Source organism: Cardiocondyla obscurior, linkage group LG03, assembly GCF_019399895.1.
Source record: "Cardiocondyla obscurior isolate alpha-2009 linkage group LG03, Cobs3.1, whole genome shotgun sequence".
In the NCBI taxonomy this organism is placed as follows: Eukaryota; Metazoa; Arthropoda; class Insecta; order Hymenoptera; family Formicidae; genus Cardiocondyla; species Cardiocondyla obscurior.
Genome location: NC_091866.1, coordinates 11,408,672 through 11,425,137, shown reverse-complemented (window position 1 = coordinate 11,425,137; position 16,466 = coordinate 11,408,672). Strand labels below are relative to the sequence as shown.

General features: G+C 38.7%; 3 protein-coding genes across 9 annotated transcripts in view; 2 read left to right on the top strand and 1 right to left on the bottom strand.

Annotated features, from left to right (window-relative positions):
• Positions 1–8,758, top strand: part of LOC139113666 (uncharacterized) — a 66,996-nt gene extending 58,238 nt beyond the window's left edge. For all 5 annotated transcript variants that reach the window (XM_070674976.1, XM_070674975.1, XM_070674979.1 and 2 more), the window contains 2 exons: positions 2,810–3,107; positions 5,186–8,758. In XM_070674976.1, coding sequence (XP_070531077.1) covers positions 2,810–3,107; positions 5,186–5,353 — 466 coding nt within the window. In that variant the 3' untranslated portion in view covers positions 5,354–8,758. The remainder of the gene's footprint in view (positions 1–2,809; positions 3,108–5,185) is intronic.
• A 141-nt stretch (positions 8,759–8,899) lies between these two features.
• On the top strand, positions 8,900–10,722 carry LOC139113672 (bolA-like protein DDB_G0274169). Of its 2 annotated transcripts, none has more exons than XM_070674987.1 (4): positions 8,900–9,222; positions 9,726–9,940; positions 10,228–10,296; positions 10,442–10,722. In XM_070674987.1, the coding sequence occupies exons 1-4, from the start codon at positions 9,183–9,185 to the stop codon at positions 10,517–10,519; spliced, it is 402 nt and encodes a 133-aa protein (XP_070531088.1). In that variant the 5' UTR covers positions 8,900–9,182; the 3' UTR covers positions 10,520–10,722. The 2 variants fall into 2 exon arrangements, with proteins under 2 accessions (XP_070531088.1, XP_070531089.1); XM_070674988.1 differs by having other exon boundaries at positions 8,900–9,386.
• Positions 10,197–16,466, bottom strand: part of Ash2 (set1/Ash2 histone methyltransferase complex subunit ASH2) — a 10,151-nt gene continuing 3,881 nt past the window's right edge. The window contains exons 3-14 of one of the 2 annotated variants that reach the window (XM_070674956.1): positions 16,123–16,299; positions 15,289–15,444; positions 14,667–14,813; positions 14,418–14,596; positions 14,169–14,341; positions 13,804–13,978; positions 12,867–13,075; positions 12,593–12,770; positions 12,370–12,514; positions 12,102–12,237; positions 11,560–11,811; positions 10,197–11,334 (exon numbers count right to left, since the gene is read on the bottom strand). In XM_070674956.1, the coding sequence (XP_070531057.1) occupies positions 11,230–11,334; positions 11,560–11,811; positions 12,102–12,237; positions 12,370–12,514; positions 12,593–12,770; positions 12,867–13,075; positions 13,804–13,978; positions 14,169–14,341; positions 14,418–14,596; positions 14,667–14,813; positions 15,289–15,311 (1,722 nt within the window). In that variant the 5' untranslated portion in view covers positions 15,312–15,444; positions 16,123–16,299 and the 3' untranslated portion in view covers positions 10,197–11,229. Of the gene's footprint in view, positions 11,335–11,559; positions 11,812–12,101; positions 12,238–12,369; positions 12,515–12,592; positions 12,771–12,866; positions 13,076–13,803; positions 13,979–14,168; positions 14,342–14,417; positions 14,597–14,666; positions 14,814–15,090; positions 15,266–15,288; positions 15,445–16,122; positions 16,300–16,466 lie in introns of those variants that run through there. The other variant, XM_070674957.1, reaches the window with a different exon arrangement.

The window sequence follows — 16,466 nt, the reverse complement described above, 5'->3', positions numbered from 1 at the left end:
TTCCTCCATCTCATTTAACCCGGTTATGTCGCCGAAGGTTCAGAATCGAAAGCCTCTTTAGCAAGCACGCTTTAGAAACGATCTATAATTCGCATGAGGCTTCGGGACGGGATTCTATTTATAAATTCGCCGCGTACACATGTGCATCTCTCTTTCTCCTTCTCTCTCTCTTCCTCTCGATATATAATTTTATACATCTCGATTATTAACAGTCTTCGATTCGTGGTGTCATAAATAGAACGCTATCTTGCGGCCCGACGGGAATGACAGATCATTTAAAGTGGATTCAATTCTTTGTCTTCGTTTTATCTCCTCCGTTTTACATTCCGGCTCGAATTGAAATCAAATCCTCGCGCCGCGTGAAGTCGATAGGTAACCCTGTTTTATCTCGTGCCCCGCGAGAATTTTCGCGTCGGGTTTTCGTATTCCGCACGGCCTGATTTTGCCCACCGGGGAACCTCGGCAGACAATAAGCGGCAGCAAATACGCGGCGATTTAGATACGAGGACTTCGCCGTTATTGTTGGGTCAACGTGAAACGTTGGCGCGTGCGACGCGGACGAGCTCCATGCGTGCATTGTGCGAAGTAATAAAGGCGTCCTCGCTGTAGCTGTTGCATAATCGCGGAGCAACACGAATGGTCTTTCAATTATTATTACTTTTATTATTATTGTTCTCATCGCGAGCCGATAAGCATCCTCGTATAATTTAAAATTAAATTCCGTAGTATATCTCCTTCCTACAATTGCTATCTTTTGCTTCCTCGAACTGAGCGCGACTTAAATTTGGTACGACTTGAATCTGATCTCGATCTTATCTGAGTTGATTTAGTTCGGTATCTTTGACATGATTGATTGCAAATTAACTTTATTTAATTTAACAATTCTCTTATATTTTTGTTTCGGTTTTGTAGATTAAGCTTATTTGACGCAACGTTGCGTCTTAATTTAATTTAATATTTAACTTACGTCCTACGTCAGAAGATCCATCATTTTTTTTATTATTTTTTAATTTTTTTTTATTTTATCTCGTTCGAGAGAGGGAAGGGTTGAACTATATTTGCGAAAATAAACAGAACCCGGTTGTAAAACCCACTAAGCTACAGATCGCGCGTTGTAAATTATACCGATACGTCACGAATTTTCCCAGTAAATCAAATGCATCGCGCGGAACTTACGCTATTGAGAAACGTCACAAAAACGTGGAGAAAAATGGCCTTCGGCCAAGCGCGCGAATTCCCCTCAGAATACTCGGAAACGATTATATGCTAAGTACGTTCCGCCAAACGTCGCGATACATACGTCGCGGTGCACAATACACCGTGCGGTACAAAGAGAGACATCGAGTGAAAAAGAGAAGGAAAAAAAAAGGAAAAAAAAAAAACAAAAAAGAAATGACAACGAAACGAGAGGCCACGGCCGCCGCTCGTGTCGCGTCGGTTACACATTGCGATTACGCGGGGCAGAAAGACGCAAGTCCATCTAGTCGGCCTTCCGTTTCACCGCGACAACTGCGACGACGTGCGCCAACGAGAGGGGAAAGGAGCGAGGAATGGAGGCGTGAGAGGGAGAGCGGGCGCCGTATACCGTTTGAAATTTCGCGGTTGCGCCGATTGGCAGACGCCATGCTTGTCGGCCAATCGGCATTGCGCGAGCCCGTGATGTCACGGCGCGGTATAAGAGACCGCCACGCATCGTTTCCCGATTCAGATGCGCGCTAGCTTGCGGACGATGAGCGAACGGGCGTAGCTCACGGAGTTAGCGTCGGCTGCGGCCCTTTTCGGCAGTGAGTAGACGGCCGCCGTTTCTTCGGCGTACCGCGTTGCACGTGCGTGCAGGAGAAGAAGAGAGGACTAGAGAGAGAAAAAGAGAGAGGATCGCTTCGGTTGAGCGCTCAAGGATTCACAGCTAGTCAGTGCGAGTATCGCGCAAGTGTAAACGGTGATATCCTGAGGCCCGAGTGAAGCGGAAGGTCGACAAAGAGGCGTTGGAACCGTTGATAGTGCGTCGGGTATAACCGCACAGCGGAGCGAGGCAGAAATAGGAAATGGTGCGCGCGACAAAGACGGAGAGTAACCTAGAAAGAAGGCCGACGTGCTTCTGAAACTTTGGCGGAAAGAGACGCGGAGAAGGCCCGTCGACTGAGAAAGACCCCGAGGTGAAACCCCGCATTAATACTTGCGAGAAGTATACATGAATGTAAAGATTGTACAAGTCGGCGTCAAGTGTCGGGTGTTCCCGAACGCCAATTCCGATCGGGGGAGAATCGCGCCGAGGGGGAACAAGGATCAACGGAGAGAAATCGTTTCTCAACAGCTGATTGACGACAGCTTCGCGCGCGCTCTGTTGCAACGTAACAGACACGAGAGAAAAAGAGACATAGACTGAGAGACGAAGAGAGCAACCTGTGCTCTACTCCGCTGATTTTTTTTTTTTTTTTTTTGGTTTTTCCTTGCGTTGAAAAGTGTCCCCTCTTCCCTCGTGCCACTCGAGGGAAAACTCCAGGACCGCGTCTCGACGGGGATCCTTGACAATTCGAATGGAACGTACGTCGCCGCGGTTCACAGAACCGTGTCGACTTGCGTAAGCTCGAGACCTTTCGCGGGCTCAAAACCGGGCTGTTTTACTCTTCGGAATTTTCCTTCGGGAACTCTCGTGTACCCTGGAGATCTCAAGGGGCTCCGCGGCGAACGAGCTTCCGGGTTCCGGGAACGCGGTCGCGAAGGCGGGCAAGCTCGCGAGGCTGTACCGAAAGTGCAGGAAGATGGTTGGGAGCAACGGGACCATGATCGCGATTCGCCTTGTCCGCAGCAAGCTGCGGAAGCGCGAGGACCATCATTCGAGCGCGAGCGCGGTCCACCCTGAGGCGACGGTGGTGCAGACCGCGACGATCGGTGCCCCGGGGATGCATCCGGACGGATGCTGCACGCAGATGTCTACAACCACTGTGTCGACCGACTTCGGGAACAGCGTCTGCGACGAGCACGTATTCGCCGCAACGACGATGACGCCATCCGCCAATCCGGTCGATCCGTTCGCGTGGCAATTTCCGCCCCCGTACCCGCCTCCCCACATGCCACCGGCGCAGTACGCGTTGTACAACGATCAGGTTGGTGTGCACACCTTTGTACCTTTTGTATTTTATACCAGCGCTTAACGGTTCTCAACTTTTGTTTCCGCGGACGTTGGAGAACCCGATTTATTCGCCGAAAGTTTCTTGAATGATTTTAAACTCGCGTAGTTTTTTTTTCTATTTTTTCTTAATTTTTTCTAATATTTTATTGGTAACGATTGTATCTTTTTTTGTCACGAAAAAGTGTAAAGAAAATTGGAGGGCTCTATGCTTCCTACGATACAAAGTATTTAAATTTGTAGAATTTCAGGGATAATTCCACGTGGAAAATACAAAAGTAATTGTTACAGAGCGTCTTTCGTCAGAGTTGAATTAAATAAAAAGAAGTGCTATTTATTCTCGAACGGAGTAGCATCGTAACATTTATGTTTTGTCTCGATTAGAGTCCGAGGCCTCGGCCTTCTCTGCAACAATCTAAAATTTTAATCCACGCCTGTCCGGAACGGTGTAGCAACGCGGAAGAGAATTTCTTCAGATGTTTCTTTTTTTTTTTTTCCCAAGTCACCTCACCTGATGAAATGCGATTATCTCGAGAGTCAATGGCATAAACTTCGCTTTTAATCGCTTCCTGCGATCTATCGGCCGATCTAACCGTCGTCGCGACGGCCAACCGACCAACCGGTGAGGCCAGTATTACTAGATTTTACTGGTTTGCCCCTACCGTTCGGTCCAACAACCCGAAGACGTATGGTATTCACTGGAGCCACCCGAAAAAAAAAAGAAAAATGAAAGAAAAAGATCTCGCGGGCGTAGAGGGCAACTCCGTGGGTAGATTCCAAGTTTCGTTTAATAATAAATAATTATAAAATAAAAAAGAAGACGAACTGACCTCGCGTACTGTTCGACTTCCGTCTTTCTCGATATACCTTCTGTCCAGAGGGGAAAAAAAAAAATAAGAAAAAACATAAGCTCGCTTACCAATCGATAGTCGGGACAGTGACCCGCGGCCATCGCGGTTCCACGCCGCTTCGCAAACGATCGATTATTCCCGCCGTTCGAGCAACAATCTCTGATTGGCCGCGATGCGCCTTTTACCGCCCTAACCTAACGCGAAATCGATTCGATCGCGGTGAAACAATAGAAGCAATTCTTTTTTAATATTTCTTCGATTCTGTCGATGTAATGATACAAGCATTGCACGTAAAGTAACGAAACGTTTAACTTTCTTTTTTTCTTTTTTTTTCTTTTTTTTTTTTATCAAGAAGCTTGGCCTCGCGAGGCCACGACGTACGTAATTCATCGATCTTGTGTGGGGGAAACTCGAGGGACAGCCAATTAAGAAGATTAATTTATTTATAGAAAGGGTGAAGCTTTATATAGATCGCTCGAAATAATCGTCGATTTGAACAATTTTTATTCAGATTAATCGACAGATTCAAATTATTGCACGTATTTTCTGTAATTTTTTTTTCCCCTAAATAATAAAGAAATGTGCTTCTATTACACGACGCTGAATGTGAAAGGGATTTGCCAGTGGTGCGCTCGCGTTTGATTAATGGACGAGTTTTGTAACGGTGAATCGTAAGTTTTTTTCGTAATAGCTTCACGGTGACGTCGATTAGCTTTACGGTCATAGTTTAGCGACATAAAATTACCACGTGAGATACAATAAAGTTCGCGACATTATGTATAAATAACATCGGCGAAATGGGTGCAGCTCTCGATGCTTCTCCCGGCTTGGCGCTAAATTTAGCGTCGCCGGTGGGCGTCTACCTACCGCCGCTTACCAGCCGGGCCTCCGAATAGGGTGCAGCTGTCGAGAGCCGTTCACGAAATACCGTTCCGTCTGCAAGATTGGCAGGACGTTGGAGTCGCAATTTCTGGCCAACAATCAGAACCCATTTTGGGCAGGCTTACCCCTAAAATCTACATTTTCTCGTAGCACTTCAAAAAAAAAAAAAAAAAAAAAAAAAAGAAAGAAAAGTTTCGTAGACTTTTGAATGTATGATTGCCAGGATACAAATAATACTTTTGTACGTCTCACTCAATTCGATTCGCTTACTATTATGAGTTAATGATGTAAAGGCATAAAACTAACATCTTCGATTTTACAGGATACCCTTGTACACGCCTTGCCGTCGGACCGGCCTGGGTTCGCGAAGGGCTTCCGCAAGAACCTCGGTGGACGCTGGCGTCGGCTGGTCAAACGGAAAGCGGAGACGGATACCTGTGCCATTCCTCCCGAGCTGAAGGATCAACTGAAGACTATCTACGTCTATTGATGGCCGAAAATCTATCGAAAGCCCCGAAGAAGAGTCTTGAAAACTATCGACAAGAACGCGAGAGACATTGGTGAAAGCAAGAAGAGGCTCTAGTCAAGAAGTCGAAGAAAACGTGAAAGGAAATTGAAGCGAGAGATTGGAAAATACGCGAGAGGAAAGCTTTAGAAAATATAAATAAAAAAATTAAAAAAAAAAAAAGAAAGAAAGAAAAACTAACACAAGGATAAAGAAAGAAGAAAGAAAAGGAAAAGGTTTTGCGACGCAACAAAGAGATTGAAATCCGAAGGGACAGAAGAAAAGTTCGGGGAAGGAACGGCACAGGTACGGGAACTGATCCAGCCGATAGTCGACATATCAGAAAGTGCCTGAAAAGGATACAACGAAGTGCCTTCTTTTATTCCACAAGCGCCTTCTTATGAGACTGATAACGCGAAGAAATACCGCGATACATGGGTGCGACAAAGCGAGTTACCTCGTAGCTTTCTGCGTAAATTTTTTTTAATTTTTTTTTTCGCAGTTAATTCATAGCCGACAGATCGCCGTACTTCGGGTAGTTAATTAGTATTAGCGCGTCGGCTGAACTTTAAGTAGTCGCAGGTGGCGTGCGATTGAACGGAAAAAAAAAATGTTTAGTATTCCTCGAAAATCCAATTTCTTACCTTTCAGTCGATCCCGATTAAACCTCGAAACATGCAGCTTTGCAAGTCGCAATCTCGAGATAAATTTCAATTTTAAAACTAAATAATTATTTATTAAGAGAGAGGAAAAAAAACAGCGTGCATATATTTGCTATTGAAATACAAACTAGTCGCGTATACCTAATGAGAAGACTTGCAGCTGCTGCGATGTGTCGCTGTGTGTTGTGTCACGGTCTTCGGCGACGCAGCACAGCGGAATCGACGACAACCCGTACTTTGTCCAGCTATAAGTATATAAGGCATCGCATGAAGCTAAAGTGGTTCAGATACGCACTTTACGAAGGTCCTCTTTCAATATGAACTCGTATTTAAAGTGAACCTGATAAACGGAGGGCGTGCTTAATCCACTTCAGCTTTATGCGCGCATGTAAATTTCTTCTCGGATAATTGATTCCCAGTTCATCATTTTTGGAATGGAACGAAGTCGATCGTCCCGCTATCTCGCTCCCGTAATTGGCTTCGAGGCCGCCGACGTCAAAGTGTGTAAATAAGATGTAGTGATCTCTCTGGACAAAGGTCCGCGGGATGTACGGCTTAATGATCAACGAATGTAAAAGACTTTGGTGTTCCTAAAAAAATCCTCAGGGGTCTGAAGGAGGGATTCTAGGATCTGAGAATCTGCAGGGCCCTCCCGCCGTCAGTTACGGAATGCGGCGCCTCGAAAGAATAAGATAGGCCAATTTAAAATTATCGAACTGTTACGACGACTCATATTGAGTCCGTTTTATTGTAACGCTGACGTGATATTTCAGCTTGTGTGCTTGCGTTGACCTTTTAACTGTTATTCGAAACGTTTATTCAACGAGTAAAGTATTATTAAGTATTACGACGTTAAAAAAAAAAATAATTGTATCCTTATACGAAATCTCGTGGGTCGTACATTTGCGATACTGAACAATTATTTCGAATACTCACGTATTTTTATTGGTAATATTTAATATAATAACGTAAAAACAGTTATATTCCCGTAAGCTACCGGAATATCTTTTAGTATTTTTTTTTACTAGCAAACAATTACACGTTTTATCAAATGAGTTTGTTAATAAATGTAGCAAATGTATTTGATAGATAATCTACGGTTAAAGGGTTGAACGGTGGAGCGCCGGCATGAAAGGAACTTCTCACGTCAGTGATTAATTAGTTTTAATAAAAATCGACGGAGATGACATTCGGTCATTCGGCTGGAATTCTGCGGTTAGTCGAAGTTATTAAACGTAGAACATGCTTTACACGCGAAATCTGCACTTTTACCAAAGAGACGAATCTATAAAACATTGTGATTAAATGATTTTTATTGCTAGAAGTTATTAGATAATTTTTAAATAAATTTGGTGGACTTAGACAAATTTACTATTTTTACGTTATCTAGGCGAATTTACTGACAACGCTTGCGTAACTAATTATTTCGTAATCGTGTTTTTATTATTAATTTTTAAATTCTTTTAGTGTTTTACTTAATAAATTATATTTAATATTATTATTATCTTTTGTACATCTGATATTGGCGCGGATATTTGTCTACACGCCGCGTGCCGTGTAAGTTCCGCAAAAGTGTAGTGCTCCACGAATGACCGAAGATTTAGAGGATTATAATCCTCGGTATAGTATTGTAGAATGTAAATAGGATTACCCGGGTGACCCGTCGATTTTCAGAGTAACTTTTAAGGGCGTAACCGGCAATATTTCTTGCGACGGATTTTAACGAGATGTTTTATTGACTCGTGATTTTAATCCTTTGAATATCGTATTTGGGGAAACAAAAAAATGAACAAAAAAATATTTAAAAAAAAAATTTTTTTATACGACGAAACGCGCTCCCCTTGCTACAAAGACGTATTATTTACGTATTTATTATAAGTGGTGATTTAATGGCAATCCAATAATCAGTTTGTCAAGCGTTGAAGAAAACAAAATGGATAAAAAAATATTCGACTTGCGCAAACTTGACAGACAAAAAAGAAATTGAGTTTTACTTTCTTTAAACGTTGCTTCAAATTTAAAAAGAAGATTCTTAATGTGCTGTTGATTCAGTTTTTCGACACTATCAATTGCCAGTGATATCAATTTGAAGCGAATGTACCGTGGCATTATGTGAAATAACGAAAGAATGAAATTGTACTACGAAAAAAAAGAAAAAAAAAAAAGGGAAAGATACATTTGTATAAGATTTGTTTGTTGTGAAGTGAGAATTCGGGAGTGCCTTTGCGTAGAGGATCATCGCACGAGATTAGTTGCAACACCCTGTGCCTGCGATATTGTATTAGAACGCATTAACGGTATTCGGTGCGCTTTACACTTAGCGATCAAATTTCCGCGTAAAATCGTATCTTTTCGTTTACGTAACTAATTGTATGATTCGATTGCTTTGCGGAGAACAAAGGAAGGGGGGGAAAGAAAAAGACAAATGATCCGCGCGTTACATCGCGGATACATCGACACGCCGTAGATCCGATTGTACAGTGTATAGCAAACCGTTTCTGTTTCTTTTTCTCCGTCTTTTTTTGTAAATAATAGCAAGTATCAGAGTGGGAAAATTGCGCTCGCGCGCCTTCCCCGTCACCTAGTCACTGCTCGATTAATATTTTCGTTGAAATAGTGTAGCTGTAACGATGAGTACCGACCGACGCAGCTTTCTCTCCCTCAACAATTTAAAAGAAAAAAAAAAAAAGTCAAATAAAGAAGTAAAAAAAATATTACAAACGAAAAATTAGTCTCGTTAACTAATCTTGATCGCTATAACATTTCCTTTTGCTTATACCTTGAAATTTAATGCACCGATATTGCAGCAATTATTTTTATCTCGTTGACACGCCAAACATAAAATATAAACTGTTAAAAATATTTTTAATAAAATTAAAGGAAAGTTTTTGAAAATTTCAACTTCCAAAAATCATGCTAGTTCACTGTAACTCAGTCTTCTATTTGAAAGTTAAGTCCTCGTTAAAGAGGCTGCGGTATCTCGGTCCAGATGTTCTTCGACGTAGAATTAAAGTGGGAAATTGTTGAAATTGAATCTCAAACCTTTTTATCAGCCGAGAGAAAAGGGTCAAAGATCTGAAATAACAGTTCGAATACCATTCGGGAATAGTAAAACAAACCGCGACTAATATATTAATTAAAACTGCGAATAAATGCATAGAGCAAGTCTAATAAGAGTAATACTGAGGAAAAGTGAGTATTTATAAAAATTATTTCACATCTCAATCGCACAGTTGGAATAAAGATTGAATTCAATGATTCCGGGATTAACCTAAATTTCTCACAACAACGGCAATCACATCTCTACAACATTTGCGTCATTATACACGCGTTACAATTACAAATATGTTTCTTACGTACGTTGAAGTAACTAATTACCTCTAATTGCAAAGTAATCACGTTGCAAAACGTTTTATATTGGAGGACGAACGAGCTCGTGACTTTTTAACCTCAAAAAAAATCTCACCGGACGATTGTTCCCCTTTTTTTTTTCTTCTCGATGCGTTGATCGACCACTTTTATTATTATTTGCTTATTTCACACTCTAGAATACACCCATATATTTCATTTTTCTAAAAATCTAAGTGTTAAATTGGTATAAATGTAATAGAATGCAATTTCGAACATTTTGCCCGACGCACATCACTTGAATTACATACACGAGGATATTAAATATTAATTATTGAACAATCTAGATTACAATACTTTTTATCGACGAGAGATGAGCAGTTGCGATATATCAAACGGGCCTGTAGAAAGTTCAATCAGAGGAAAGCTGGAGGCTGCTCTGAGACCCCTTCACTGCGACGTTATTAACGAGTCCTACATGCACAATGTTCCCAAAAACGCGGAGACGCATTTTAAAGTAGTGGTTGTGTCGGAAAAGTTTGATAAGCTGCCCTTAATTAAGGCAAGTGCTCCTGACTCATACTTCCTAACTCCTAAACATTTTTATTTTAATTCGACTTGAGATAACACTTTAGATAAAAATGTGAGATATATGAAAATAAAGGATACGGAATATAAATAGCATTACTAGCAGCAAATAGAATACAGTAAAATAATAATGGTTAATTTATACGCGTATAAATAGTCACGAGATTATAGACCAGATATTATTTTGTACAATGTGTTGTAAATTAAAACATTGAAAAGAAACGTCTGAATCAGTTTCACATATTTAATTTATTAATTTAGCGACACCGGATGATAAACCAATTATTGCAAGAGGAACTGCAAGGAGGCGTACATGCTTTATCAATTGTGGTAAGTAAAATCTCTAACTTTACTTATTAATTATTCGTTGAGATGTTACTATAAAGAAAAGATTAATTTTTCTTTTAAATGAGCTAAGAAGAAAAAGTTAAAATTATCGTTGTACTGTAATTTAGATTGTCGTATTGTCTTATAGGCGAAAACACCAGAGCAATGGGAAACTAGCAATACGGTGGCTGCTAGTCCGGCTTGTAGAGGCGGTTTTGGAAAATAATATCACGTAATAATTTAACATATGTAATTTCACAATTTGCTCGGTGGCATCTCGTGGTGTGCCTTCGCGAATGCGTGTCAATCGCGATCAAGAAAGCTAGGCAGGAGAAAAAGATCATGCACGTTGCCGACCTTATTTCTTTTGTATGGACGTTTGCCTGTAATTTTTAATTGTCTGAATAAATCTTGTTCTTTGTGTTTAAACTCGGTGCTATCGTGACTTCCACGCGCATAGACCTCTCTTACATTTCAACATATAAAATAATTTTTTTATATCATAATACAGATCAGAAATTGATAAAAGATTTAGAGAATTTAATCACTCGATTAATTGCAATATTCTTAACTTTTAAGTTAATTTTTTTTTACAAGACATCACCTGAATCATCTCAGTTTGTTGTTACATTAAATTTTTAATTTAATCTTTAATTGCAAGGTTTCGGTTCAACAATACAATAAAGCACATGATACGACTTTGATATGAGAGAAATAAGACATAAATAATTTTCAAGACTTATATCTTTTCTCATTATTTCCTTGAATTTACTTTTTCATAAAAAACGAGAATTTTTAATCGCACATGTAAAATAAAAGTTAAAATAATTTTTTTTTCTTCTGTTTTAATTAGACCATGTATTGTTGTGCCGATCCTTGTAACAACTATGTATAATGTACAACAAAAAATGACAAAAACAAAAAGATTTACTAATGTCACAATACGAACGTATCCAGTCTTAATTTTCCTTCGTTTTCAGTAAGATAAAGTATATCTGCCATCGATTGTTCGGCTATCGCTTCTTCAGCCTTCTCGTGCATCTATAGTAATTGTACAATATTATTAATGAAAGCAAGAATTAATCGTACTATTTAAAATTGCAAAAAAATTGCTGTACGCTTTATCAAATCGATGTTATATTAAAAATTCTGAGTGACTAGTCGTATTTTATCCAAATAAAAAAAAGATTTCGATATACGATCGTAAATATTGTCGATTATAAATTCAATGTAGTTTAATTTAGCAGTAAAATTAAATTTACTTACGCCTCTAAATGTAACATCAGTTGGAGAATATTTAAAGTTTGGTCCAAAATTCACAGAAATCATCGCACTTTTATAAAGTGATATTCCTGGGTGATAAGCACCTTTATTAATATCGATGAAGGCATCGCCTTGGTTAACTCCATTTTTGTAATACACAATTTTGCTGCCGTCTAAAGGCCGCAGTGCTTTCAGAGCTTCCTGTACTTGGTCTTTTTCTTCGTAATACAAATGGCTCTTGAACTTTACTAACGGCTAGTTCACAAATAAAATAATTTATAAATATATTTAACAGGATTAGTTTTAAATTGTACATGAAAAAGCTAATCAAATTACGCGCAGATTAAAAATATAATTATTTCAAATATTATCCTATGTTAAAAGAGCCGTGTTATATCGAATCGAATTACGTACATCTGCAGTTCAATAATAAAAATTAATAAAACAATTTTTTCTAACGTAAAAGAATAAATGACGCAAAGCACGTACTTCGTGATGTCTAGTGTATGTAAATTTAACATTATTTAAAAGCTTGCTGTACTTACTCTGTCTTTGTAAGTGTTTGGAATGTGTGATGCGTCATGTGCGTCCGGAAGGACTATGAGGAAGCCTAAAGTATCACCCTCACCGTAACCATCACTGTAATGCTTGCCACGGCTTTCGTGAAATCGTGTTCCTTTTCTAGATTAAAACATTTGAAATCACCAACAAATCGATTAACGTGCAATTTATTACATGTTTTAAAACAATGAAAAATAATTAAGTGAATTAATAAGTTTATTTAAAATATTTTTAAGTATATTAACATAATACCTGGATCTCCATGAATAACCAAACTTATCGTAGCCAAGCGGGGCTTGCAAATTTGCGTACTCTTGTCCCCATCCAAGTCTTGTCGCAGATCCTTCCGGCATCTCTTCGATTGTAGCTTCCCAATACCAAGTACCCCTACTTACGCCTGTAATATATTAATAAGTTTCTAGCATTATTAATCGAGCATTAGCAAATTGATAAGCAGATAGTTCTTTTTACGTACTGTGCGTAGCTCTGATCATACAATATCCTTTTTCTCCAGTAACCGCTAGTCTGTCTTCAGAGACTTTAAGCTGTGGTGCACGATCGTGCAACGCAAGCAAAACGGTACTTGGGCTAAGAGCGCGATAAAGCCATCCAGGTATAGGTTTACCAGCCCAATCGCTGCTTTCGTCGAATTCCTGAACGTAAATTAAATATATTTAAAGAATTCAAAGATTTGAAATAGTTAACAAAATTACTTAAAAATAATATTTTAAAATATTGTTGAATTATACCTGTCGGAAAGGAGCATGAGGATCTGGCTCTGCCAAGATGTATCTGTAACCATCCTTATTGAAAGGATGCTCAAGTGGATAACCATGAGCCGGTAGCTTCGGCGTAGTCATATCGGATCCTCTGCCCTTTTTTCCGGAACCTGTACCTGCAGCTTCGCCTGGGAGCTTTCGCTTAGCGTTACGACCTCGCAAGCCTCCACTGAGTGGCACTAAACGTTCCATTATATTTTAATAAAATATCCAATTTCGATTTTAATTTTCAATATTTCTCATCAGTAATAATCGTTCTTAATTTTCTATTTAATTTTTTTTTTAGTTAATATTTCTTCCTTCTGACGTTTGCAAAATATATTACAGAATCAAGAATTAATCATTTCCTAAACGAACTGATTCATTCTCACAGTGATACATTCCTTGTATAGATAACGATACATAAATGATATGGTTAACGATATCGAAAATAACAGTCTTTGTAATGAGAAGTCTCGGAACAAAGTTTATTGAGATGTCTGCTCGATTTCTTCGTCATGGTTCAAACTTGAGCAGTTTTCTGATAGCGAGCCGGTGATTGCATTTGTGATAAGATAAGAAATAACAGAGCTATACATATATATAGTATATGTATATGTTAGGTAGCGATCAAAATTCATTTTAATTAAAATTTTATTAAAAAGTTGGTAAAATTTAGAAAAAAAAACGAAACTTTGCAAACTTTATAATATAATTAAAATTAATTTAATATAATAAAGAAAATTTAATAAATTATATTAGTTTTTTAAATTTATTCTAAAATTATTTCTAAATTTTTGGAATACTTTATGTAACATATAAGTTAAAGTAATAATGTGTTTAATTGTATTGTAATAACATGCAAAATAACATGTAAAATTGTTAATAACAAAAGCGATAATAATTTAAAAGTAATGGATGTACATACCGACGTGCTGTATGCCCATCTCTGTTGCTCGAAGATGACCATTCTTGATCATTGCTTCGTAATTCGGTTTAATTAATGTGAGTTCAGAACTCGCCAATCCGAATAACTGACCCTCAAGCGTATTCTCGTCCATCGTAAATAACGTACCAATGTCTTTAAGCAATGCTCTATGAATCTAGAAAAAAATCAAATGTTTCAATTAAATTTATCGAAGACAAAACAGTAATTCGAGCAATAAAATCGTTTGAAGTAAATTTCTCGTAAATTTTTAATCACAGTTCTGTTAAATTACAATTAAAACGTGAAATAATTTATACAGTGCTACGTTATAACATTTGCAAATTAACAATGACAGTAATAGATACCGTAGCATGCCACGATTGAGTAGCTCTGCGCGGCATTGTGGTCATGCTCTCCCAATGACAATCGATAAATGGTATAATGTCCTTGTCTTTGTGAAATAGAGCCCTCTGCTCGCTCTCTTTTTGGCACATTTGCAGCAGGTTTGCGATTGCGGTCACGCACATTTGAGGAAATGCTGGAAAGTCGGCGGAAGTAATTAGCTTGGCAATAAATATTATCGTATAAATTGATTTTAAAATTGAGATACTCACGTGCCTGGTTCTTCTTAAAACTTTCCAATCCAGTCGGTGAACAGTTCTTACATACAAACACGTAGTTTGTCATGAAAGGTACTAACTTGCCCAACTGATACCCAATACAGGACTCGTGGAACCAGCGAGAGCAGCTGGCACAAAGTAATTCCACAATGTTCAGATTTCTTTCCTTGCCGCTGTAAATGCATTCCATGGTAAGTTACAGTGCCGAAATCATTGTCATTAGTAGTAATTACAGATAATTACCAATAACAATTGCCACTTTCATTGTTGTTACTTGATACATTGGACTTTTCTGTTGCTTCATCTTGCTTAGATTTTTGTTTCACCTTATCGTCAAGTTTTACCTTTTTCTCCTCAACAGCTTCCACCTGATCAGGCTTGTCACTTGGACTTGAATAATTTTTCATTAGTTAATTTAATGCAATCACATAGATTATAATAATCATAATTCACTACAGTTATATACAAATATACATTTTATCTTCTTACGAACATTTATTCGTTCAATTTTATAATTTCTTTGAATTAAAACTTATAAAATCTACGTTAATTAATTTGAAATTGCAAAAGAAATGTTTAAAATATTAAAATATTACAATTCTTAGATTTTTAGCTTCTCGGCTAATTAATATATAAAATTTACAGCTCATCAATTCGATATACATACAAGTATTCCATCTTCTAATTTTTGAACCTTCCAATTACAATTCTTCTTTCAGTTGTTTGTCAACAATTAAACTAAAAAACCTAACCTCAACTCATAAAATCCGATACCCGGTACACTGCGCATAAGTATCAAAGGCAAGCCGGATGCGTACGTAAAAAAATATACAGCACGTGATTCATCGACGAAGGCATACGTTACCTGTCACTTTTTTCTTCTGCCATTGCCTCGTAGATGACTTTACGGTACACGAAACTCGACAATCTCTTGAAATTTTCTTCAAACCTTCAAAGCATCACTTATTCGTATCGATAAAAATAGTCCCTGCTATACCATTGACTACTAATGCCATCACAACTAAAAAAACAAAATTAAAAATTAAAAAAATAAGACCTAAAATTGTTTCGCACTAAAAAACACACAGCTTATTAAAGTAATTATTTTACAATGTATTATAATATTATACTATATATACATATATGCATATAATACATACGTTCGTGCCGAAATTAATACGTACTTGAATTTAACGAAAACCGCCCGGCACGAGAACTATCTTCTCCTCCCTATTTTCCGTATGAGAAGAGTACGTGCGATAAAAAAAATTAATTATACTTTTTCGATTTGCCTTTATAAAAATTTCTGCATCCGTTTTTGACTTCGCTGTTATTCCCGCGGGTAATACCTCGGAATCCAAGTTTATCCTGGCTGAATAAAGGGCATCACGATTCCCACCACATTGTGGGCGTAGGGGCGAGATGTATTTAAGGGTTAATGAAGGGAGCCTATCTCGCCACCGTTCACCGTGTTCCTCTCGCCTCTGCCGTTGCGTTGAACTTTATAATTTCGTGGAACGTGAGCGGGACAGAAACGAAATTTATTGATAATAACGGCGCCGCAAGAATGGCGGCGGCCGGAACGAAAGGACGAGGCAGAACAGGGAGAGAAAGACGGCGAGGGGCGAAGAGGGCTGAGCCAGCGAGGCGAGTAGAAGGTTGAACGGCAGGACGAACGAGTGCGGCGGCTTCAGCTGACCTTTTTAAGCCGTGAAGGGGAGATTCGGTCTGCTCGACGGACCCGTCTGTTCCACCTCTGCGGTCCCCGCACCATCATGTAATGATCCATAGCGGCGCTCAACTTCTCGGAGGTCCTTGGAAGATCGCCGCTTGTAACTCTCAATTCTTGCGCGCGGTCGTTCATCTGTCGCGCGAGCTGAAACATACGACGTAAAAGCGCAGGTGAATATCGAAATAATATCGCAACCTTTTCACCGCCAAACTTCATCGCTGAAAATCTTTCCGAGCGTGCCGGAAAATTTAAAAGAATATCAAACAAAAAAAAATTTGGTCATTCAATATCGTAAATGTTTCTTAGAATTA